General features: G+C 43.7%; 1 protein-coding gene across 4 annotated transcripts in view; it reads right to left on the bottom strand.

The window, feature by feature from the left end:
* Window positions 1-24,832, bottom strand: part of tiam1a (TIAM Rac1 associated GEF 1a) — a 177,416-nt gene that overhangs the window by 39,445 nt on the left and 113,139 nt on the right. For all 4 annotated transcript variants that reach the window (XM_036967214.1, XM_036967217.1, XM_036967215.1 and 1 more), the window contains 4 exons: window positions 21,332-21,413; window positions 18,500-18,586; window positions 14,246-14,461; window positions 9,165-9,292 (listed from right to left, as the gene is read on the bottom strand). In XM_036967214.1, the coding sequence (XP_036823109.1) occupies window positions 9,165-9,292; window positions 14,246-14,461; window positions 18,500-18,586; window positions 21,332-21,413 (513 nt within the window). The remainder of the gene's footprint in view (window positions 1-9,164; window positions 9,293-14,245; window positions 14,462-18,499; window positions 18,587-21,331; window positions 21,414-24,832) is intronic.

Genomic DNA, 24,832 nt, shown 5'->3' with positions numbered 1-24,832 from the left:
GCTCTGGTCTAAAGTAGTGCACTATATATAGGGAATAGGGTGCCATACGACTCTGGTCTAAAGCAGTGCACTATATATAGGGAATAGGGTGCCATAGGACTCTGGTCTAAAGTAGTGCACTATATATAGGGAATAGGGTGCCATAGGACTCTGGTCTAAAGCAGTGCACTATATATAGGGAATAGGGTGCCATAGGGTTCTGGTCTAAAGTAGTGCACTATATATAGGGAATAGGGTGCCATAGGACTCTGGTCTAAAGCAGTGCACTATATATAGGGAATAGGGTGCCATAGGGTTCTGGTCTAAAGTAGTGCACTATATATAGGGAATAGGGTGCCATAGGACTCTGGTCTAAAGCAGTGCACTATATATAGGGAATAGGGTGCCATAGGACTCTGGTCTAAAGTAGTGCACTATATAGGGAATAGGGTGCCATAGGACTCTGGTCTAAAGTAGTGCACTATATAAAGTGTAATTTAGGACACGACCTTGGGCTACAGTCAGTCATCCCATCCAGTAATCATTACGATCACTTGCATCCCAGACCCGAACGAGATCCTAGGTTGTCATTAGTGTTCCTTAACGAGGTGGTTATACTTGTTAAGTGCTCTTAATTATCCCCCCCCCCCCCCCCCCCCCGTCTGTTTTCTCTAGTTCCTCACAGGGTCATTTATCTCAGCTAAACGATCTGGATGTTCCTGGCTAATCAACCAATTAGGATGCAAGGATAATTAAATGGGGACACAATGAGAAGGGGACACCTTCCTCCTCCCTTCCACCCCTCCTCCCCTCTGTTAAAATAGAGGGGGTTGGGGGGTGGGGGAGGGATTAGAGAAAGATTGCCGTCATCTACAATCATTCATCAAAGACAGTCTGAGAAGGAAGAGAGAGAGAGACAGAGAAACACTTGCTTTGGCAATGTTAACACATGTTTCCCATGCCAATAAAGCCTTGAATTGAATTGAAAGACAGAGAGACAGAGAGAGAGACAGAGAGAGAGAGAGACAGAGAGAGACAGAGAGAGAGAGAGAGAGAGAGAGAGAGAGAGAGAGAGAGAGAGAGAGAGAGAGAGAGAGAGAGAGAGAGACAGAGAGAGAGAGAGAGAGAGAGACAGAGAGAGAGAGAGAGAGAGAGAGACAGAGAGAGAGAGAGAGAGACAGAGAGAGACAGAGAGAGACAGAGAGAGAGAGAGACAGAGAGAGAGAGACATGGAGAGACAGAGAGAGAGAGACAGAGAGAGACAGAGAGAGAGAGAGACATGGAGAGAGAGAGACATGGAGAGAGACAGAGAGAGACAGAGAGAGAGAGAGACATGGAGAGAGAGAGACATGGAGAGAGACAGAGAGAGAGAGAGACAGAGAGAGAGACAGAGAGAGAGAGAGACATGGAGAGAGAGAGACATGGAGAGAGACAGAGAGAGAGAGAGACAGAGAGAGAGACATGGAGAGAGAGAGACAGAGAGAGAGACATGGAGAGAGAGAGACATGGAGAGAGAGAGACATGAAGAGAAAGAGAGACATGGAGAGAGAGAGACATGGAGAGAGAGAGAGACAGAGAGAGAGACAGACAGAAAGAGAGACAGAGAGAGAGACATGAAGAGAGAGAGACATGAAGAGAGAGAGACATGAAGAGAGATATATAGATGTGATGCGAGAAAATGTTATTTCGGAAAAACAATCAATCTCCAAATGTGCCGTCCAGAGTCTCTATTTACTTGGGTAGAAAAGTCCAATAACAGCTTTAGGTAAGTGCCTGCTTCATAAAGTTAGGAAGCTTCTGTGGTAGAGGTTATCTTTACCTATCTACAGGTCACGAGACTCGTGTTTATGAAGACACACTACGGGAAGGAGAGGAACAGATGGATGAGGTGGAGAGGGGGGGGGGCGGCGAGGAGACGGGAAGGAGAGAACTTGAAGGGATAAACGTGTGACAGGGATGCAGATGGCCAAAGAGGGAGAGAGAGAGAGACAAAATAGAAGAAAAGAAGAAGACAAAGAGAAAGAAGGCATTTTATTAAGACCAGGAACCTGGCAGGGTGAAGGAGAGAGAGAGGACAGACAGAGAAAGAGAGGACAGACAGAGAGAGAGAGGACAGAAAGAGAGAGAGAGGACAGACAGAGAGAGAGGACAGACAGGGGGAGAGAGGACAGACAGAGAGAGAGGACAGACAGGGGGAGAGAGAACAGACAGAGAGAGAGGACAGACAGGGAGAGAGAGGACAGACAGAGAGAGGACAGACAGAGAGAGAGGACAGACAGAGAGAGAGAGGACAGACAGAGAGAGGGCAGAGGGAACAGTGAAATGGATTGAGAGCCAAGTAAAAGCGAAACAGGCAAAGAGAAAGAAGGAGGGAGGTTTTAGGTTACAGAGAATCAAATAGAGGCTTTAGGTTACAGAGAATCAAATAGAGGCTCTAGGTTACAGAGTATCAAATAGAGGCTCTAGGTTACAGAGAGTCAAATAGAGGCTCTAGGTTACAGAGAATCAAATAGAGGCTCTAGGTTACAGAGTATCAAATAGAGGCTCTAGACAACATAAGATATCTGGAATCCTGTACCGCCCAAATCTTTTCCCTACAAGCCAAAAAGCGCCGTCAATTACAAATACAACCGAATCAAATATTTGCCCTAATCCTTAAGTCCACTGTCTTCCTGTTCATGTTTTACATCTTCTGCTTCCTCTGTTCGGCATCTTATTTTTCCTGTTTTTTCTCTCTCTCTCTCTCTCTTTTTTTTTTCTTTGTCTCAGTGTTGCTGAATGAGCGAGAGAAGGGAAATCGTTGCCGTGGTAATGGACGTGACAGCCGTATCCAGGGACGACCGGATGGAGCACAGGCATCACCGCGGGGACCATGATCAGACCAGACATAATCTTAATTAGATAGTAATGCACGCACGTATGCACACACACACACACACACACACACACACACACACACACACACACACACACACACACACACACACACACACACACACACACACACACACACGTCCCACTCACTTGTCTGCAGATTGTCTTATCTAATTCTGTGTGTTAAGACAGACACACACAGAGTCTTAGGAGTCTTTTGTAGAACAGTACACTGTTTGGTTACCACCTGTTCCTGTTCCAGTGTGTTCTGAATGGGACTGTATTTTGGCCTTTACTACTACAGACCACAGAAATGTGTTAAATAAGCAGTTATAAGTGGCAAAACTAAACAGTCCAAAAATAAACCATTGAGGAATTAAAGGTTTTGAAATGTCTGTCCTATATCTAGGAGACATAAGAAAGCTCAAAGAAATAGTATTGTTTTTTGACACATTGTCACGCGTGTTCCCTCTCTGACCTCTAGGTCACCCTCGTTATGGAGCACACCTGTCACCCTCGTTATGCGTACACAGAGCATCAGCCGGGTTCGTCAGGTTTCTGCACCTCAGCGGAGGCGACCGGTCTGCTCCTGATCCCTGGGATCCTGATCCCTGGTTGGCGTCCTGCGGCTGGAGCCAAACGCCCCGGGGAGGGTGGTACTGTCACGTAATGCTCTCTCTCCGGCGCTCTAGGTCCCCATGCTCTCACGCCTCGGCAGGATCGACAGGTTCGCAGAGGTGACCGCTCCGCTCCTGATTCCCGGGATCAGTCATCTTGGTCGGCGTCCTGCGGCTAGAGCCGTGCGTCGGGGGGGGGGGGGGGTACTGTCACGTGTTCTCCCTCTCCGGCCTCTGGCTCACCAGGCTGCTCGTTATGGAGCACACTTGTCACCATAGTTACGTGCATTATGACTCCATCACCTCCTTGATTACCTGCCCTCTATATCTGTCACTCCCTTTGGTTCCTTCCCCAGGCGTTATTGTTTCTGTTTCCTGTCTGTGCGTTGTTCGTGTTTAGTATCATGTTCCGTGTATTTATTAAAACACTCCCTCCCTGAACTTGCTTCTCGACTCTCAGTTCCACATCGTTAACACACATATTTAACCAGTGTTTAATTTGAGCCAGATCCTGACCAAACACGTCTCAGATTTGACCGGACCCCAAGTACATCTTATGATTTATTAATTGTCACCCTGTTCGCACTGTAAACCTTCTAATAAAAGCCGTCAACATTAAAATCAAGACGCATCCTCGTTATTTCTAGAAAATCGGTCCATTAAGAAGTTCAGACTTGTGTAAACCTCATGCAGCTATACTCAAATATGTGGGCATGTATGTCACTCCCTTTGGTTCCTTCCCTCCTTCCTTCCCAGCAAACTGCAACGACATCTAAAATGCTTTGAATTAAAACACATTGGAGAAAGCTGTCCATTTCACCACAATAGGTAGGCTACTTGACTGTGTTCCGGGACCTTCCGACCTCCCAATTTACAAAATAAGCACTGTATTTAACCCCTTATTTTTATTGGCACAAAACTACCGCCATGTTTTTTAAAAATGTTTAAACGATACCAAGTTCCAAAAATATCAAAACAACATGTAAAGTGTTGGTCTCATGTAAAGTGTTGGTCTCATGTAAAGTGTTGGTCTCATGTAAAGTGTTGGTCTCATGTAAAGTGTTGGTCTCATGTAAAGTGTTGGTCTCATGTAAAGTGTTGGTCTCATGTAAAGTGTTGGTCTCATGTAAAGTGTTGGTCTCATGTAAAGTGTTGGTCTCATGTAAAGTGTTGGTCTCATGTAAAGTGTTGGTCTCATGTAAAGTGTTGGTCTCATGTAAAGTGTTGGTCTCATGTAAAGTGTTGGTCTCATGTAAAGAGTTGGTCTCATGTAAAGTGTTGGTCTCATGTAAAGTGTTGGTCTCATGTAAAGTGTTGGTCTCATGTAAAGTGTTGGTCTCATGTAAAGTGTTGGTCTCATGTAAAGAGTTGGTCTCATGTAAAGTGTTGGTCTCATGTAAAGTGTTGGTCTCATGTAAAGTGTTGGTCTCATGTAAAGAGTTGGTCTCATGTAAAGTGTTGGTCTCATGTAAAGAGTTGGTCTCATGTAAAGTGTTGGTCTCATGTAAAGTGTTGGTCTCATGTAAAGTGTTGGTCTCATGTAAAGAGTTGGTCTCATGTAAAGAGTTGGTCTCATGTAAAGTGTTGGTCTCATGTAAAGAGTTGGTCTCATGTAAAGAGTTGGTCTCATGTAAAGAGTTGGTCTCATGTAAAGAGTTGGTCTCATGTAAAGTGTTGGTCTCATGTAAAGTGTTGGTCTCATGTAAAGTGTTGGTCTCATGTAAAGAGTTGGTCTCATGTAAAGAGTTGGTCTCATGTAAAGTGTTGGTCTCATGTAAAGTGTTGGTCTCATGTAAAGAGTTGGTCTCATGTAAAGTGTTGGTCTCATGTAAAGAGTTGGTCTCATGTAAAGAGTTGGTCTCATGTAAAGAGTTGGTCTCATGTAAAGAGTTGGTCTCATGTAAAGTGTTGGTCTCATGTAAAGTGTTGGTCTCATGTAAAGTGTTGGTCTCATGTAAAGTGTTGGTCTCATGTAAAGTGTTGGTCTCATGTAAAGTGTTGGTCTCATGTAAAGTGTTGGTCTCATGTAAAGTGTTGGTCTCATGTAAAGTGTTGGTCTCATGTAAAGTGTTGGTCTCATGTAAAGTGTTGGTCTCATGTAAAGAGTTGGTCTCATGTAAAGTGTTGGTCTCATGTAAAGTGTTGGTCTCATGTAAAGTGTTGGTCTCATGTAAAGTGTTGGTCTCATGTAAAGTGTTGGTCTCATGTAAAGTGTTGGTCTCATGTAAAGTGTTGGTCTCATGTAAAGTGTTGGTCTCATGTAAAGTGTTGGTCTCATGTAAAGTGTTGGTCTCATGTAAAGTGTTGGTCTCATGTAAAGTGTTGGTCTCATGTAAAGTGTTGGTCTCATGTAAAGTGTTAGTCTCATGTAAAGTGTTGGTCTCATGTAAAGTGTTGGTATCATGTAAAGAGTTGGTCTCATGTAAAGAGTTGGTCTCATGTAAAGTGTTGGTCTCATGTAAAGTGTTGGTCTCATGTAAAGTGTTGGTCTCATGTAAAGTGTTGGTCTCATGTAAAGTGTTGGTCTCATGTAAAGAGTTGGTCTCATGTAAAGTGTTGGTCTCATGTAAAGTGTTGGTCTCATGTAAAGTGTTGGTCTCATGTAAAGTGTTGGTCTCATGTAAAGTGTTGGTCTCATGTAAAGTGTTGGTCTCATGTAAAGTGTTGGTCTCATGTTTCATGAGCTGGGATAAAAACATCCCAGAAACGTTCCATACGCACAAATAGCTTATTTCTCAAAAAATGTTGTTTACATCCCTGTTAGTGAACATTTTTCCTTTACCAAGATAATCCTTCCACCTGACAGGTGTGGCATATCAAGCTGATTAAACAGCATGATCATTACTTACACAGGTGCACCTTGTGCTGGGGACAGATCCTGCAGTCGTGTGAAATCCACAGATTACGGGCTAATACATTTATTTAAATAGACTTATTTCCTAATATTGTCACGCCCTGACCTTAGTTATCTCTGTTTTCTTTATTATTTTGGTTCGGTCAGGGTGTGACGAGGCTGGTTTGTTTAGTTTTTGTATTGTCTAGGTTTTTTTTTTGTATGCCTAGGGGATTTTGTAAGTCTAGGTGTTTATATGTCTATGGTTGCCTGGATTGGTTCTTAATCAGAGGCAGCTGTTTATCGTTGTCTCTGATTGGGGACCATATTTAGGTAGCCTTGGGTATTTTGTGGGTTCTTATTCTATGTTTAGTTGCCTGTCGGCCATGTTAGCGTCAGGGGTCGTTTTTTTGTTGTTTTGTATAGTTTGTTCTTTCTTAAAGAAGTACACACGCTTAACATGCTGCGCCTTGGTCTCCTCATTATGACGACCGTGACAAATAGGATATGTAACGCTTTGAAATGGTAGCATGTTGCATTTATATTTTGTGTTCAGTGTAGATTGACAAAAGGGGTGCATCAATAGAATCTTAAGGACTTTAATTCATGCATTTCGGGAATCAATGTGTGTGTGTGTGTGTCTCTCTCCCCCCCCCCCCCCCCCCCCCGTTTGTCTCAGATTCTCCCATCAGCCACCCCGAGACAACCAATCAAACAACCTTTTCTCAAAAGGTCACCACTATCACACGAGACACACACTCAAAAGGGCTTTCCAGGTGACACGCGCGCATACACAGCTGCACGTACTTACGCACACACAGGTACACAAAGTACAGACACACACGACTCATGTTCCACTCTCTGGCACTTGAACAAAACCATCAAATGGCTGCCATTTTAACAAGATGTGAAAACACAGACCTGGCACCACTGTTTCATCCCTCTGGATTAGTAGTGAACGGCACACATTCAGGCACACAGACACTTTATACATCAAACGTATAAACCACTAGGAAAAAATATATATAATAAATAATACAGGTAACGAGTGGAGGACAGAGGAGCCTCTTAAAGAAGAAGTTACAGGTCTGTGAGAGCCAGAAATATTGCTTGTTTGTAGGTGACCAAATACTTATTTTCCACCATAATTTGCAAATTAAATTCATTAAAAATCCTACAATGTGATTTTCTGGATTTTTTTTTTCTCATTTTGTCTGTCATAGTTGAAGTGTACCTATGATGAAAATTACAGGCCTCTCTCATCTTTTTAAGTGGGAGAACTTGCACACTTGGTGGCTGACTAAATACTTTTTTGCCCCACTGTATATATATATAATTGAGTTAATAAAGCCTGGTCTCTTTTTTGTTTTCTTGAGCAAGGCAGCTAGCTCTAAAATGCAGGTGTTTCAACCTAGCTTAGTGCTTTCTGCGGTGGTGGTGGGGCAAGCCAGCAGAAAATACGGAGCATTGCGCCGTGATTGGCTCAGTGTTCTGTCACTCATGAGGACACTACGTCAACACCAAGTCTACGGGTAGAGCTAGAAAATTCTAGCCCCCTAGGGTGCTACCATAGAGTTACATTAGAAGTGCCATTCCAAAAAGGCTCAAGGTCATTGTCCACAGATAAAAAACGTCGTCAAATCACGTTATATGTACAGTCGCTTTGATTGGACTGATCATGTCAACATCATACTTTCAAAATCTGTTTTGAACGGTCAGCCAACTCTGGAATTTGGCCTCTTTCTAGAGCTACGACCTGAAGATCAATGAGGTCATCATGATTCAACCTTCTAATTTTTCCCGAGTTCCCAGTTGTCTTGAAAGCACCATAAATCCAGAGAATGTCAGACTTTGATGACAAAATTTGCCCTCAAGAAGGACCACCGCACCACCTTCCTGTTCAAGTGAGCACAGCACAACAAGGTGAGTCCAAAGATGTATTGTATGCTGCTGCATAAATGATGTAATATGCCATGTATACTGTAGCTAAGTAATACTAAGTGTATGTTGTGTAGTAAGATGTTAGTAGCCCATGTGCCTGACCCTAATAATTGAGTCTATTTACCCCTCTTAATTTCGCCTACTGTTCTGACTTGGTGGTGCAGATGTAACCTATAGCCTGTTTTAGAGAAATGTAATCATTGAATATTGTAAAAGCGTTCATTGTCTGCTTATATGCACCCTTTATTTATCCTACGGTTCTGACATGATGTACAGGAAGAACACAGTAGGAAAGAACCATGTTCTGAATTCTGTCGCTGTAAATTTCAAAAGTGCTGAACAAATAGTTATATTGACTACGTCCGTCCAAGTCAGCCATATCAGCTATGCTTTTTTAAAAGGCAGTAAATGAGGCTGAATTAACTGTTTGGCTGCCAGACAAGGCTCCTCTTATAGCCAGGTGTAGCAGTGGTAAGAAGTGGGGACTGCTGTTGGGACTCTGCTGTTGGGACAGCTTTATGTAGGCCCTAACAGTTTGTGGGCACCGTTTGTCAACGTTATAGTGCAATTAATGTATTGTTTAGAGTTGTGTTGTGCATTGGCTTTGCAGGTATGCATCCCACTTTTTATTTTTTCTGCCCCACAAAGATTTACAGGCTAAAATCACCTCTGGCCTAAGGTACTACTATCAATATCACAGGTCGACCTGTGGCTGTGCTGCAATGCTCCAAGTCATCTCAAAGACTGATTGGCTGGTTTTAATCATTCACCTCTACAAAAGGAGTGTTTTGGCTGCGGAGGGATGAGAGTCACAGGTGGCGTGTGTTTATATGCACCCTTTATTTATACTACAGTTCTGACTTGGTGTACAGGGGAGAACACAAAAGGAGTGTGTGTAATGCTGAAGTCCCAACTCTTACCTTCTGTCCTGGCTCAGTGTAGTCCGCCTGGTTGTGTCCTGAATTCTCCAGATCCAGAACTGACTCATCCTCTAAAGTATCATCTGGACTGACCACCGTCAACCCTGATACCTCATCCAGAATGTCCTCTAAAGGGAGAGAGGGGGAGAGAGAGGCTATAACACTGGAGCATTAATTTCTCAAATCTCAACCCTAATACCTCATCCAGAATGTCCTCTAACGGGAGAGAGGGGGGGAGAGAGAGAGAGAATTTGTGGAAACAACAATAGTCGCAGTACGCTACAGGAGAAGAACACAACCCACAGCTCACAATTCTCAACCCACAGTGACACAAACACACAAGGTGTTGGAGGCACAGTGCCCCTGGAACAGTTTACGGGTTAAGTACTTTGCTCAAGGGCACAACGGGCAGGAGATGGTATTTAGGATGGAGCTAACAGAGCTGTGATTCGAACCAGCAACTCTCTGGTTGTTTATTACTTCTCCAGGCTACCTGCCATCCCAGACTATATAAGATAGTCAAACCTGGTCCTGGGGACCTGAAAGGCCCTAGCACTATCACGCCTGCTTAACACGCCTGCATAACACGGCTGCTTAACACGCCTGCTTAACACGCCTGCTCAACACGCTAAAGGCTTGTTGATTAGTGGTATCAGGTGTGTAGTCAACCCTTTGGGAACAGGATTGAGAAAACCCCATTCTACAGTATGGTCTGTGCATTATGAAGGTATTACTGTGTCTGACCTTCTGAAGGGGTTAGAAACGAACAGTTTTGATGATAACTATTGTTCCCTGAAGGAAGTCGAACGAGGTATAACATACTATGGGGAGTCAACGACCAATCATATTTTTACCTGAAGAAAACTAAAAACAAGCCAAAACGGGCCAATGACTACAGAGCCCGCCCTCGGAAGCCACCGCCTTCCTGGCTATAACACTGGAGCTCACATTCATTTCTTAATTCAGTACCGCTCTTCAGCAAGCCTAAACCCCTTGACGGCACGGGGCCAAAATATGTTATATCTTGTTCCCTCCTTCAGGCAGCAGTAGTTATATTCATAACTGTACGTTCCCTTTCAGTCGGTTACTCTGTCAAACATACTATGGACAGGTACTATCACGCCCCAAGCTGGCTCAGAGGGTACCAAACTAGGATGCCCACGGCAGCACACACAGGTTCAACCAGCTTTCAGTCGGTCACTCTGTAAAACATACTATGGACAGGTACTATCACGCCCCAAGCTGGCTCAGAGGGTACCAAACTAGGATGCCCACGGCAAAAAGGGTTGCCTAAGCCCCCTTTTCCCCTAATACCCGAGAAGCCTGAACTGTCAAAGCCCCACATCGGGAACCAGAACCTGCTGCAACTTGGCTATGCCGCCACTGCAGCCCAAGACCCCATGGTTCCAAGAACAATACTCACCTTGTGAACCTTAAATGTCAGAGCTCATACAAGGAACCGCAAGTACAAAACAACAGAACACCTGTCGTGACTTGGTGTGCAAACGCGTTGCATGGCATCGACCAGAGTCGATGAACCTCATCAGCCCAAGGCTAAAACCACACAGGGGAACTGCGATACCCCAGACAAAACGCAGTCCATAGATCCTACCGGTTCAAAAAAGGCTCACACAGTGACCCAAGGAATTGGAAAATGCCAGAACTCACACAAGGAACCACAAGTCCAAAACAACAGGCATCTGCTGTGAGTGTGATAATGCACGCTGCCTAATACCTGCTCCAGGAACTGGCCATAAGAACACTATGAGCCACACTGAGAGCAGTTACATCCAAACAACAACCCAACTCACTGCAGCACAGATATCATCAGTCATCGTGCTTCTGAACAATGCCCAAAAAGCCACCACACCCCTAGTGGAGTGAGCATGCACACAACTTCTCTAGGGTAGGGGGCAGCATTTGGAATTTTGGATGAAAAGCATGCCCAAATTATACTGCCTTCTACTCAGGCCCAGAAGATAGGATATGCATATAATTAGTGTATTTGGATAGAAAACACTCTAAAGTTTCCAAAACTGTTAAAATAATGTTTGTGATTATAACAGAACTGATTTGGCAGTTGAAAACCTGTGAAAAATCCATTCAGGAAGTTGGATTTTTTTGTTTGTTGTAGTTTTCTATTCAATGCCATGACAGTATCCTTTGATTTATAACTCAAATTGCAGTTCCTATGCCTTCCACCAGATGTCAACAGTCTTTAGAAATGGTTTCAGCCTTGTATTCTTATAAATGAGGGAGTCTGAGGAGTCTGAATGAGTGGACCCTGCCGTGTCTCAGAGCTTTTTCATGCGCGCGACCGAGAGTGCATTTCTTGTTTACCTTTTATATTGACGACGTTATTGTCCGGTTGAAATATTATCGATAATTTAGGATAAAAATATAAACTTCGTTTGACATGTTTGTATGAACTTTACGGATACAATTAGGATGTTTTTGTCTGCTTGTTGTGACTGCGTTTGAGCCTGTGGATTACTGAAGAAAACGTGCGAACAAAACGTTTTCAGATATAAAGAGAGACTTTATTGAACAAAAGGAACATTTATTGAATAAATTAATTTCTTCTGAGTGCAATCATATGAAGATCATCAAAGGTAAGTTATTAATTTTATCTCTATTTCTGACTTGTGTAACTTTTCTACTTGGCTGGTTACTGTTTGTAATGATTTGTCTGCTGGGCTATGTTCTCAAATAATTGTAAGGTATGCTTTCGCCGTAAAGCATTTTTGAAATCTGACACCCTGGTTGGATTCACAAGAAGTTAATCTTTAAACCTATGTAAAATAGTTGTATATTTTCTGAATTTTTATAATGAGTATTTCTGTATTTGAATTTGGCGCTCTGCAATCTCACCCTAGCGAGGTTAACCGTGACACCAACCCCTCAAATGCACGCCACGTATATGCATACAACCCCCTTCATAGAGACTCTACAATCACCGTCGTCTTCACGTTCCAGGGTAATCCCTTAGCCGTCAAATTCAACCTTTCAGGTGCCAAACTTACAGATCCTTTCATGGTTCAAACCTACTGATCCTTTCACGGTCCAAACCTACTGATCCTTTCACGGTCCAAACCTACAGATCCTTTCAGGGGCCAAACCTACTGATCCTTTCACGGTCCAAACCTACTGATCCTTTCACGGTCCAAACCTACTGATCCTTTCACGGTCCAAACCTACTGATCCTTTCACGGTCCAAACCTACTGATCCTTTCACGGTCCAAACCTACTGATCCTTTCACGGTCCAAACCTACAGATCCTTTCAGGGGCCAAACCTACTGATCCTTTCACGGTCCAAACCTACTGATCCTTTCACGGTCCAAACCTACTGATCCTTTCACGGGCCAAACCTACAGATCCCATGTCTGCGGCCAAATCCTCAGTTTCACTGACAATGCATTTTTTTTACAAGAAGACCAATGTCTGACAAAAGCAGCTGTAGTTCGGCCACCTTCCACCGCAGATACGGAAGGCCAACTTAGGTGGACGAAGCTCACGCAAAAAAAACCCCAGATATCTCTAGCTTAAACTAACAGATTCAGATGAGGATTTTTCTTATTATGTTACTTATACTGAACAAAAATATCAAAACAACATGTTAAGTGTTGGTCTCATGTAAAGAGTTGGTCTCATGTAAAGAGTTGGTCTCATGTTTCATGAGCTGAGATAAAAAGATCCCAGAAATGTTCCATACGCACAAAAATATAATTTCTAAAAAATGTTGTTTACATCCCTGTTAGTGAGCATTTCTCCTTTGCCAAGATAATCATTTCACCTGACAGGTGAGGCATAACAAGAAGCTGATTAAATAGCATGATCATCACACAGGTGCACCTTGCGCTGGGGACAATAAAAGGCCACTCTGTTCAGATTTGTCAAACAACACAATGTCACACCAGTTTTGAGGGAGCGTGCAGTTGGCATGCCGACTGCAGGAATGTCCACCAGGGCTGTTGACAGAGAATTTCATGTTAATATCTCTACTATAAGCCGCCTCCAACGTCATTTTAGAGAATTTGGCAGCACGTCCAACGGCCGTTGGACAACCACAGACCACGTGTAACCACGCCAGCCCAGGACCTCCACATCCGGCTTCTTCACCTGCGGGATCGTCTGAGACCAGCCACCCGGACAGTTGATGAAACTGTGGGTTTGCAGAAATTAAGAATTTCTACACAAACTGTCAGAGAACCTCATCAGACTGCAATTCTGTCCATCTGCAGTTCGTCTGGGCAGATGGCAGACAGTGTGTATGGCGTTGTGTGGGCGAGCGGTTTGCTGATGTCATCGTTGTGAACAGAGTTCCCCATGGTGGCGGTGAGGTTATGGTATGGGGCAGGCATAAACTATGGGCAATGAACACAATTGCATTTTATCAATTGCAATTTGAATGCACAGAGATGCCGTGATGAGATCCTCAGGCCCGTTGTCATGTCATTTATCATCAGCCATCACCTCATGTTTCAGCATGATAATGCACGGGCCCCATGTCACAAGGATCTGTACACAATTCCTGGAAGCTGAAAATGTCGCAGTGGCCTCAGGAGATATGTCACCACATTGAGCATGTTTGGGATGCTCTGAACTGACGTGTAAGACAGTGTGTTCCCGTTCCTGCCAATATTCAGCAACTTCACAGGAGTGGGACAACATTCCACAGGCCACAATCAACAGCCTGATGAACTCTATGTGAAAGAGATGCGTCACACTGCTTAAGGCAAATGGTGGTCACACTGTTTATATTTTTGTTCAGTGCAATATGTGTCTGTGACTCCTGCAGGAATTGAACCCACAACATCGACATTGCGAGCCCCATGCTCTTGAAACGATTCGAAACGATTTGCAACGTAAAACGTCTGTTTACAACGGAAGGGGGCGGGGCGGGGGGGGGGGGGGGGGGGGGGGGGGGGGGGGGGGGGTGCAGGTAGATTCGTCTCCGTTTCGACATGTTTTCTTGTGTTTCCTGTTCCTGTTTTTGGTCCCGTTTGGTTTGTAGTGAATACACCCCTGAACTCGTTCAGTAATAATAAATACAACCATGTCTAGTTGCTATACCACTCACCTTGGCTCTGGGAATAGATGTCTGTACAAGTGTCGTATTCTGCTGTGTTGGAGCGTCGAGGGGGAAAAGGGCAGAGGTCGCGGGGGTCAAGGGTCGGCAGGGTGCTCACGCTCAGGGACAACGAGGGGCCGACTAACGCTGACCTCATATCCACCACGCCCAGAGCCGACGCCGGTTTACCATTTAACAACAGGATCTCATCACCCACATGCAGGCCTGGAGGGGGGGAGAGAGAGAGAGAGACAGAGGTAGAGAGAGAGAGAGAGAGAGAGAGAGAGAGAGAGAGAGAGAGACAGAGAGAGAGAGACAGAGAGAGACAGAGGTAGAGAGAGAGAGAGAGAGAGAGAGAGAGAGAGTAACAGAGAGAGAGAGAGGTAGAGAGAGAGAGAGAGAGAGAGAGAGAGAGACAGAGAGAGAGAGAGAGAGAGAGAGATAGAGAGAGAGAGAGACAGAGAGAGAGAGAGAGAGAGAGACAGAGAGACAGAGATACAGATAGAGAGAGAGAGACAGAGAGAGACAGAGAGAGACAGAGAGAGAGAGAGAGAGAACATTACACACAACATAATCACCAAATCTTAGAGACATCAGATAAAGGGTGGACATGATCTAACAAATCAAATCACATTAAAGTGTAATTGTCATTATTATTAAAGAGCAGTAGTAAATAACAATAGCGGGGCGAAATACAGACTCGATACCGAGTCAATGTGCGGGGGCACCGGTGTCGAGGTAATTGAGGTAATATGTACATGTAGGTAGAGTTATTAAAGTGACTATGCATAGATAATAACAGAGTAGCAGAAGCGTAGAAGGGGGGAGGGGCAATGTAAATAGTCTGGGTAGCCATTTGATGTTCAGGAGTCTTATGGCTTCTTGGTCCTAGACTTGGCACTCCGGTACCGCTTGCCGTGCGGTAGCAGAGAGAACAGTCTATGACTGGGGTGGCTGGAGTCTTTGACAATATTTAGGGCCTTCCCTCTGACACCGCCTGGTATAGAGGTCCTGGATGGCAGGAAGCTTGGCCCCGGTGATGTACTGGGCCGTACGCACTACCCTCTGAAGTGCCTTGTGGTCAGAGGCCGAGCAGTTGCCATACCAAGCGGTGATGCAACCGGTCAGGATGCTCTCGATGGTGCAGCTGTAGAACCTTTTTAAGGATCTGAGGACCCATGACAAATCTTTTCAGTCTCCTGAGAGGGAATAGGTTTTGTCGTGCCCTCTTCATGACAGTCTTGGTGTGTTTGGACCATGATAGTTTGTTGGTGACCAAGTTACTTGAAGCTCTCAACCTGCTCCCCCGTCGATGAGAATGGGGGTGTACTCGTGACCTCCATTTTTTCCTGCAGTCCACAATCATCTCCTTTACCTTGATTATCTTGAGGGAGAGGTTGTTGTCCTGGCAACACACCTCCTCCCCTATAGGCTGTCTCGTCGTTGTCGGTGATCAGGCCTCTACCACTGATGTCATAACATACTGTACAGACTGCTGACTGGAGGATCATAATAACGTCTGGAACGAAGCGATCCCATTCCACTGATTCCACTCCAGTCATTACCACGAGCCTGTTCTCCTCAATTAAGGTGCCACCAGCCTCCTGTGATACACACGCACACACACACACACACACACACACACACACACACACACACACATAAACCCAAACACACACACACACACACATACATAAACCCAAACGCACACACGACAACTTTTAGAGAGAACTTGAGCTAACACACAACAGCATACACAGCACTCAGACCTGCAGTATGTGAATTCCAACATAAAGAACACGCAAAACAAAACTGACATATATCTTCACTTATATATCAACAACAACAACAGAAATCTATTTAACAAAACATTTATTTCACTATTGTTTGTTTCCTTCTCTCCAACCTTTTCCCTCTCTCCAACCTTTCCCTCTCTCCCTCTCTCCAACCTTTTCCCTCTCTCCCTCTCTCCGACCTTTCCCTCTCTCCCGCTCTCGTTTTCCTTCTTCCCGCTCTCCTTTTCCTTCTTCCCTCTCTCCCTCTTATCTTTTCCCTCTCTCCTCTCTCCATCCTTTTCCCTCTCTCCCTCTCTTCTTTTCCCTCTCTCCATCTCTCCATCCTTTTCCCTCTCTCCCTCTCTCCTTTTCCTTCTTCCTTCTCTCCTTTTCCTTCTTCCCTCTCTCCTTTTCCTTCTTCCCTCTCCCTCTTTCCCTCTCTCCATCCTTTTCCTTCTTCCTTCTCTTCTTTCCCTCTCTCCCTCTCTCCTTTTCCTTCTTCCCTCTCTCCTTTTCCTTCTTCCCTATCTCCTTTTCCCTCTCTCCCTCTCTCCTTTTCCTTCTTCCCTCTCTAATTTTCCTTCTTCCCTCTCTCCTTTTCCTTCTTCCCTCTCTCCTTTTCCTTCTTCCCTCTCTCCTTTTCCTTCTTCCCTCTCTCCATTTCCCTCTCTACTTTTTTTCCAACTGCTGTAGGATTAACTCAAGCTCTAGACAGATAAGGAAAAAGAAGCTTCCTTTCTTGCCTCCTTCCTTGAAGCAACCACTAATCCGAACACCGTTGGATTAACGTAAACCATATGTAGTGTGGTGGACACCTGGTCTTTTCCTATCCACTAACACATAGACCGACGGTTACCTGAACAAAGGAAAGAAGAATGCATTGTATTGGACAAAGCCCTTTGATTGACTGGCTCTAGTCCCGCCTCCTTTCACCAACCGTGTCTGCGCAGTCCTAATTGGTAATTAACAATCAAATAGCCAGCCAATTAGAATCGATTAAATCAAATTATGCAAATTGGACTGTGAAAAGCAGTCTTGGATTTCTGCTCTTGCCTCTGTCCCGATGCAGGATCCTGTTTTGCTCAGTAAAGTAGACTCCCATGGTGCAACAGCAGGATTGTGGGTTCAATTCGCCCCTGGGGGGCCCCCTCATACACGTATAAGTGTTTGCACTACATTAAGTTTCTTTGTATGAAAGTGGCATGTCTAAATACTACATAGAAGAGGACAGACACCCAGGCCAGTCGGTAGGGAGGTTATAATGACTGTCTGAGCGAATAAAACAGAATATACACACGTTGTTATTACTGTAGCAGCGAGCGTCCCTATAGGGCCAGACGTCAATCTCAATTCACATCCCTTCCGATAGAAGCAGTGCTATGGCTGGAATAATGCACTGAGAATGAACAGGCTTTGGAGTGCAGACACACCCTCAAAGCCTACCATTAATCCTTTCTCATTGCCATTCAAGCTCTGAACACACACACACACACACACACACACACACACACACACACACACACACACACACACACACACACACACACACACACACACACACACACACACACACACACACACACACACACACACACACACACACACACACGGCCCGAAGGCGTGACCCAGTTGTCTGAGATGTGTATATGTCAGTTGTAGAGAGAGAGTCTCTGTTGGACAAAGAGGGTTATCGCCCCTCTAGCTCTACGTGTGTGTAATGATGTCACAGAGAGACGTGGGGCTATTTGTCCAGCACTGGCCTGGTTTCCTAACACACCCTCTGGTCTTTCATGCTTTCGAATTGCCCTTCTCACACACACACACACACACACACACACACCCTCAGGCCTACCACTAGTGCATTACCATTCATTCTCCTGAACACAAACACTCTCTCTCCCTCACACACACACACTCCATCGCATGCTCTACTTAAATATTTTCAAAATGTATTTTAGTATTGTCTCTCTGCCAGAAGGTCTCTATATTTCTGACTTCTCCGTGGAGAATAAGTCATAGAGCCTCCAGCTAGCCACTGCTAGCATAATTTATAACGCCAAAGCGATAGTTTCCAGCCAGCCACTGCTAGCACAATTTATAATGCTAATGCATTAGATTCCAGCTAGCCACCGTTAGCATCATTTACAATGCTAATGCATTAGATTCCAGCTAGCCACCGCTAGCATCATTTACAATGCTAATGCATGAGATCACATCCAGCTACAACCTCACGGTGAACTAGCCTCCTCCCAACAGGGGGACAGAGTAGACTATCATGTCAGCTCTATGCATTATGGGCTGGTTTCCCGAACCCAGATTAGGTCCTTGAAAGTGCATTTAGTCCAGAAATGGGGCTTATATGGGTACGAGAGATAAGGGGCCTATCTGCAGCACGTCTAAGAGGGGTTGACGTGTACTACTAAGGTTAGAGAAACAAGCTTTCAACCGGAGGGTTGTCGGTTTGATTTTCAGGTGTGTGTTTTTGTACCTTTAGCAGAAGCCAGTCCTCCTGCATTCACTTCAGTGATATGGAGCTGCTGAGTCCCCTCCTCGTCCACTACTGCTATGGAGAAACCTGGAGAGAGATTTAGTTTATCAGGATACCCAATAGCTTAGTGCACATGCAGGAGCTACTCTTCCTGGGGTATAAATATATGATAAACATAAAAAAACGTAGAAATACATGACAAAGTACAGAACAGTTATAGACAAGGACATTACATTCGAATAAAATAGTTACTTACTCTTTACACACAAGAGTTAAAATACTATTTACACACTATTCATATATGCAGATCCAGTCAAAGTTTGGACACACCTACTCATTCCAGGGTTCTAGAACACCTACTCATTCAAGGGTTCTAGAACACCTACTCATTCCAGGGTTCTAGAACACCTACTCATTCAAGGGTTCTAGAACACCTACTCATTCCAGGGTTCTAGAACACCTACTCATTCAAGGGTTCTAGAACACCTACTCATTCCAGGGTTCTAGAACACCTACTCATTCAAGGGTTTTTCTTTATTTTTTAAAAACGATTTTCTACATTGTAGAATAATAGTGAAGACATCACAACTATGAGATAACACATATGGAATCATGTCGTAACCAAAACAAGTGTTAAACAAATCAAAATGTATATTTTAGATTCTTCAAAGTAGCCACCCTTTTGCCTTGACGACAGCTTTGCACACTCTTGGAATTCTCTCAACCAGCTTCACCTGGAATGCTTTTCCAACAGGCGTGTCCAAACTTTTGACTGGTACTGTACATGTTCATATGTCTAAATCTGTTTTTGGTTTGAGTACTGTGAAGAAACCCATAATGGCTTGCCTGGTGGGGTATTTATGTCTGCTTAAACTGTTTACAAATAGAATATACAAGTGGTTAAGAATTTTCAAGACACAAATGTTTCTCAAAAAGATTAGAAGATAAGTAGTCTCTTTTCTCCTCAACCCTCAACCAGGAAAGACTATCATGCATGTTGTTGATGTCAGTTCTGTGTGTGTAGTTAAGGGCGAGGCGTGCTGCTCCGTTTTGAGCTACAACGTTGCTAGGACTTTCTTTGCTGCACTTGACCGTATTACCAGACAGTAATCAAGATGGGAGAAGACCAGAGTCTGAATAACTAGTACAGTTGATCTTTGTGTCAAAAACACAGAACGTCTTTTTATAAAAGATATACCTCTCCCCATCTTCACGATGTTGTCAATATGACTTGACCATGACAGCTGACCCTTCAGTGTTACTCCTAGGAGTTCAGCTTCAACCTGACCATGTTTACATCACCTGCCATCACATTGTGACTTGACCATGACAGCTGACCATTCAGTGTTACTCCTAGGAGTTCAGCTTCAACCTGACCATGTTTACATCACCTGCCATCACATTGTGACTTGACCATGACAGCTGACCATTCAGTGTTACTCCTAGGAGTTCCTCCTCTTTAACTTGTTCAAAGGTCCTTTATACACAACTCCAGTTTGAGGTTTAGGTCTAAGAGAATGTTTTGAACCGAAACACAATGCTTTTGGTTTTTTAGATATACTTATGAAGACTAGTTTATTGTTAATGATCCATTCTGACACTGACTGTAACACCTTACTAAGAGTCTCAGTGAGCTCACTGGCTGTAGGTGCTGATGTGTAGAGTACAGCAATCATCAGAATACATAGTCATTTTAGCTTCTTCTTGTAAGACCAGTGGCAAATCATTACTCATTATTAGAGAAGAGTAACGGCCCAAGGCAACTGCCCTGAGGGACGTATCTGATGTTCAGAGAAGCTTCCCGTAAAGAACACTCTCTGGGTTCTATTGGCTAATTAACTCTCCAACCATGTGATGGCAGGTGATGTAAAGCCAAAGCAAGTGAGTTTCTTCAATAACAGTTTATGATCAATAACAGCAAAAGGCTGCACTGAAATCTAACAACTGTCATCTCATTATCAATTTATTTTTAGCCAATCATCGGTCATCTGAGTCAGTGCAGTACAAGCGGAGTGCCCTTCTCTATATGCATGCTGAAAGTCAGTAGTTAACTTGTTCTCGGAAAAATAGCATTTTATTTGTTCAAAACAAAATCAGTTTACGAAGATCAGGCCGCAAGCTGATTGGTCGGTTGTTAGAGCCAGTAAAAAAAGGTTCCTTACTGTGTTTAGGTAGTGAAATTACTTTAGCTTCCTTCCACAACTGTGGACGCACACACCTTTAGGCTTTGGTTAAAGGCATGGCAAATACGGGTGGCTATACAGTCGGCTACCTTTCTCAATAGTTTACCATCTAGGTCGTCTATACCTGGTGGTAATACAGTCTGCTACCTTTCTCAATAGTTTACCATCTAGGTCGTCTATACCTGGTGGTAATACAGTCTGCTACCATTCTCTATAGGTTCCCATCAAGGTCATCTATACCTGAAGGCTTATCATTATTGATGGATAACAGTTTCTCATCAAGGTCGTCTATACCCGAAGGCTTATCATTATTGATGGATAACAGTTTCTCATCAAGGTCGTCTATACCTGAAGGCTTATCATTATTGATGGATAACAGTTTCTCATCAAGGTCGTCTATACCCGAAGGCTTATCATTATTGATGGGAAACAGGTTTTCTCTAACACTAACTTGACCAAATTCATTATTAGATTTTCAATACACAAATATGACGGTTCACTTGTTACCGTTTCACTTCAGAGTTTTGCCCACTTTTACTAGTGGAGTGTCTGACTACATCAGAAAGAAATGAGCTTCAGACAACTGCAATGAACGATGGAGATTGGGGAGTCACAAAACTTCTAAACCAATCAACTGAGCAAGACCTACCGTATCCCAGCGTGCAGGACTCAGCTTTGTCGAAGCGGATCAGCTTGGTGGTTTTGGGACATATTTCAATCTCTTTGTAGAGCTGCAGAAAAAGGAGGATACAATCAGTCTCATTGTCGTACTGGACATCATGACCTAGTCCTGCCCTGAGACTTCACTCTCACCATCAAGATGTTGGTTTCTCCCGTGGGAGACCAGGGTTCAAATCCTTCCCGTGACACATGTATAGCTGGTAATTTGTACTCCTCAAAAACTGCTTTGACCCATTGAGTTTAAGCCCAGGCATTAGCTCAGGGAGCCAACGCAATTATTGGGGTGTCAGTGAAGGTTACACATCATGTTAGGTTAGTTCAGCAAACCATCTGTATTAGAGATCTGTATATGAGATCACGTTAGATATCTGTATTAGAAATCACGTTAGATATCTGTATTAGAGATCACGTTAGATATCTGTATTAAAGATCACGTTAGATATCTGTATTAAAGATCAAGTTAGATATCTGTATTAGAGATCACGTTTGATATCTGTATTAGAGATCATGTGATACAGAACATTCGGAAAGTATTTAGACCCCGTGACATTTTCCACAATTTGTTACGTTACAGCCTGATTCTAAAATTGATTAAATAGATTTCTCCCCCTCATTAATCTACACACAATACCTCATAATGACATCACAATACCCCATAATGACATCACAATACCCCATAATGACATCACAATACCCCATAATGACATCACAATACCTCATAATGACATCACAATACCTCATAATGACATCACAATACCCCATAATGACATCACAATACCTCATAATGACATCACAATACCTCATAATGACAAAGCAAAAAGTGGTTTTTTCGATTTTTTTGCAAATGTATTAAAATAAAAAACTAAAATATCAATTTAACATCAGTATTCAGACCCTTTACTCAGTACTTTGTTGAAGCACCTTTGGCAGTCATTACAGCCTCAAGTCTTCTTGGGTGTACCACTACACACTTGGCACACCTGTATTTGGGGAGTTTCTCCCATTCTTCTCTGCAGATACTCTCAATCTCTGTCAGGTTGGATGGGGAGTATTGCTGCTCAGCTATTTTCAGGTCTCTCCAGAGATGTTTGATCAGGTTCAAGTCTGGGCTCTGGCTGGGCCACTCAAGGACATTCAAAGACTTGTCCCGAAGCCACTCCTGCATTGTCTTGGCTGTGTCATTGTCCTGTTGGAAGGTGAACCTTCGCCCCAGTCTGAGGTCTCTAGAGCAGGTTTTCATCAACTATTTCTCTGTACTTTGCTCCGTTCATCTTTCCTTTGATCCTGACAAGTTTCCCAGTCCCTGCCGCTGAAAAACATCCCCACAGCATGATGCTGCCTCCACCATGCTTCACCGTAAGGATGGTGTCATGTTCCCTCCAGACGTGATGCTTGGCATTCAGACCAAAAGATTCACTATTGGTTTCATCAGACCAGAGAATATGGTTTCTCATGGTCTGAGAGACTTTAGACAAGCGTTCTGTTACGTGCCTTTTACTGCAAAGTAGCTTTCGTCTGGCCAATCTACCATAAATTACTGATTAGTGGAGTGCTGCAGAGATGGTTGTCCTTCTGGAAGGTTCTCCCATCTCCACAGAGGAACTCTGGAGCTCTGTCAGAGTGACCATCCGGTTCTTGGACACCTCCCTGACCAAGGCCCGACTCCACAGATTGTCTCCTGTCTTGGAGCTCTACGGACAATCCCTACGACCTCACGGCTTGTTTTTTTTGCTCTGACATGCACTGTCAACTTATATAAACAGGTGTGTGCCTTTCCAAATCACGTCCAATCAATTGAATTCACTACAGGTGGAAACATCTCAAGGATGGTCAATGGAAACAGGATGCAACTGAGCGAAGGGTTGGAATACGTAGTATGTAAATACGTAATATGTAAATACGTAGTATGTAAATACGTAATATGTAAATACGTAGTATGTCAATACGTAATATGTAAATACGTAGTATGTCAATACGTAATATGTAAATACGCAATATGTAAATACGTAATATGTAAATACGCAATATGTAAATATGCAATATGTAAATACGTAATATGTAAATACGTAATATGTAAATACGTAATATGTAAATACGTTTATTTCATGTTTTTATTATTTTTTATACATTTGTCATTTTAAGTAGTAATTAAGTGTAGATTGATGAAGATGTTTTATTTATTTAATCTATTTCAGAATAAGGCTGTAATACTTTGCGCTGTATGTGCTAGAGATCAGATCTGTGTTAGAGATCATAGATGGTCGTTAAATGTCTCAGCGTCTCAACATCACCACAAGCAATCTTACCGATTGCGTTTCAGAGTTTAACAGTCGGAAAGCTATGACCTCAAATCCCATATCAAGTATTTTCTAGAACAACTAGACTCTGATGTGGCCATGCTTCACAGCATTCCAGTTTTTAACGACCCTAACCTCACCCCAGACCCTACACCTCAAAAACAAAGAGTGTGTGTATTTGCCCAGCAGCTTTCGTTAACGTTACCTTTGACCTTTGACCTCTTAGTGCCCTCAGCAGTGGCATGCATGTGAACACACAGCTGTGTGTATGAATACCCAAACTGAAACAGTAGCCTAGTGTGTTTATGAATACACAGACTGAAACAGTAGCCTAGTGTGTTTAAGTCACCATGGATAAATACTAATGTCACATTACAGAGAGTGTGAGGGAGAGAGAGAGAGAGAGAGAGCGAGAGATGGAGAGAGAGAGAGAGAGAGAGAGAGAGAGAGAAGGGAGAGAGAGGGGGAGAGAGAGAGGGTAGAGAAAGAGAGAGAGATGGGGAGAGAGAGAGAGAGAGAGAGAGAAGGGAGAGAGAGAGAGATGGAGGAAGATAGAGAGAGATAGGGAGAGATGGAGGAAGAGAGTGAGCGAGAGAGAGAGAGATGAGGGAGAGAGAGCAATGGAGAGAGGGATGGATGAGGAAGAGAGTGAGCGAGTGAGAGAGAGGGATGGATGGATGGAAAGACAGAGGAAGAGAGAGATGGAAATCATCTGCATTATAGACATTTCCTCAGTGAAAACAATGTACTGAGCAAATATCAAATAGCTTTTTTACCAAATTTACCACATATTCACCCCGCACACCCTTTATTTATTTAACTAAGTCAGTTAAGAACAAACAATGCTTAGGAACAGCGGGTTAACTGCCTTGTTGAGGGGCAAAATGACTGATCTTTACCTTGTCAGCTCAGGGATTCGAACTAGCAACCTTTCGGTTAATGGCCCTACACTCTAAACACTAGGCTACTCTGCCGCCTCTACACTCTAACCACTAGGCTACTCTGCCGCCTCTACACTCTAACCACTAGGCTACCTGCCGCCTCTACACTCTAACCAGTAGGCTACTCTGCCGCCCGAATTGACAAACAAACAAACCAAAACAAAGGCAAAGTCTTCTCATGCTTTGTTGATTTCAAAAAAGCCTTAGACTCAATTTGGCATGAGGGTCTGC

The sequence above is a fragment of the Oncorhynchus mykiss genome, chromosome Y (genome assembly GCF_013265735.2).
Source record: "Oncorhynchus mykiss isolate Arlee chromosome Y, USDA_OmykA_1.1, whole genome shotgun sequence".
NCBI classification, from domain to species: Eukaryota; Metazoa; Chordata; class Actinopteri; order Salmoniformes; family Salmonidae; genus Oncorhynchus; species Oncorhynchus mykiss.
Note: the sequence above shows the minus strand (reverse complement) of the source record. Positions and strands in the feature narration are given on the sequence as shown.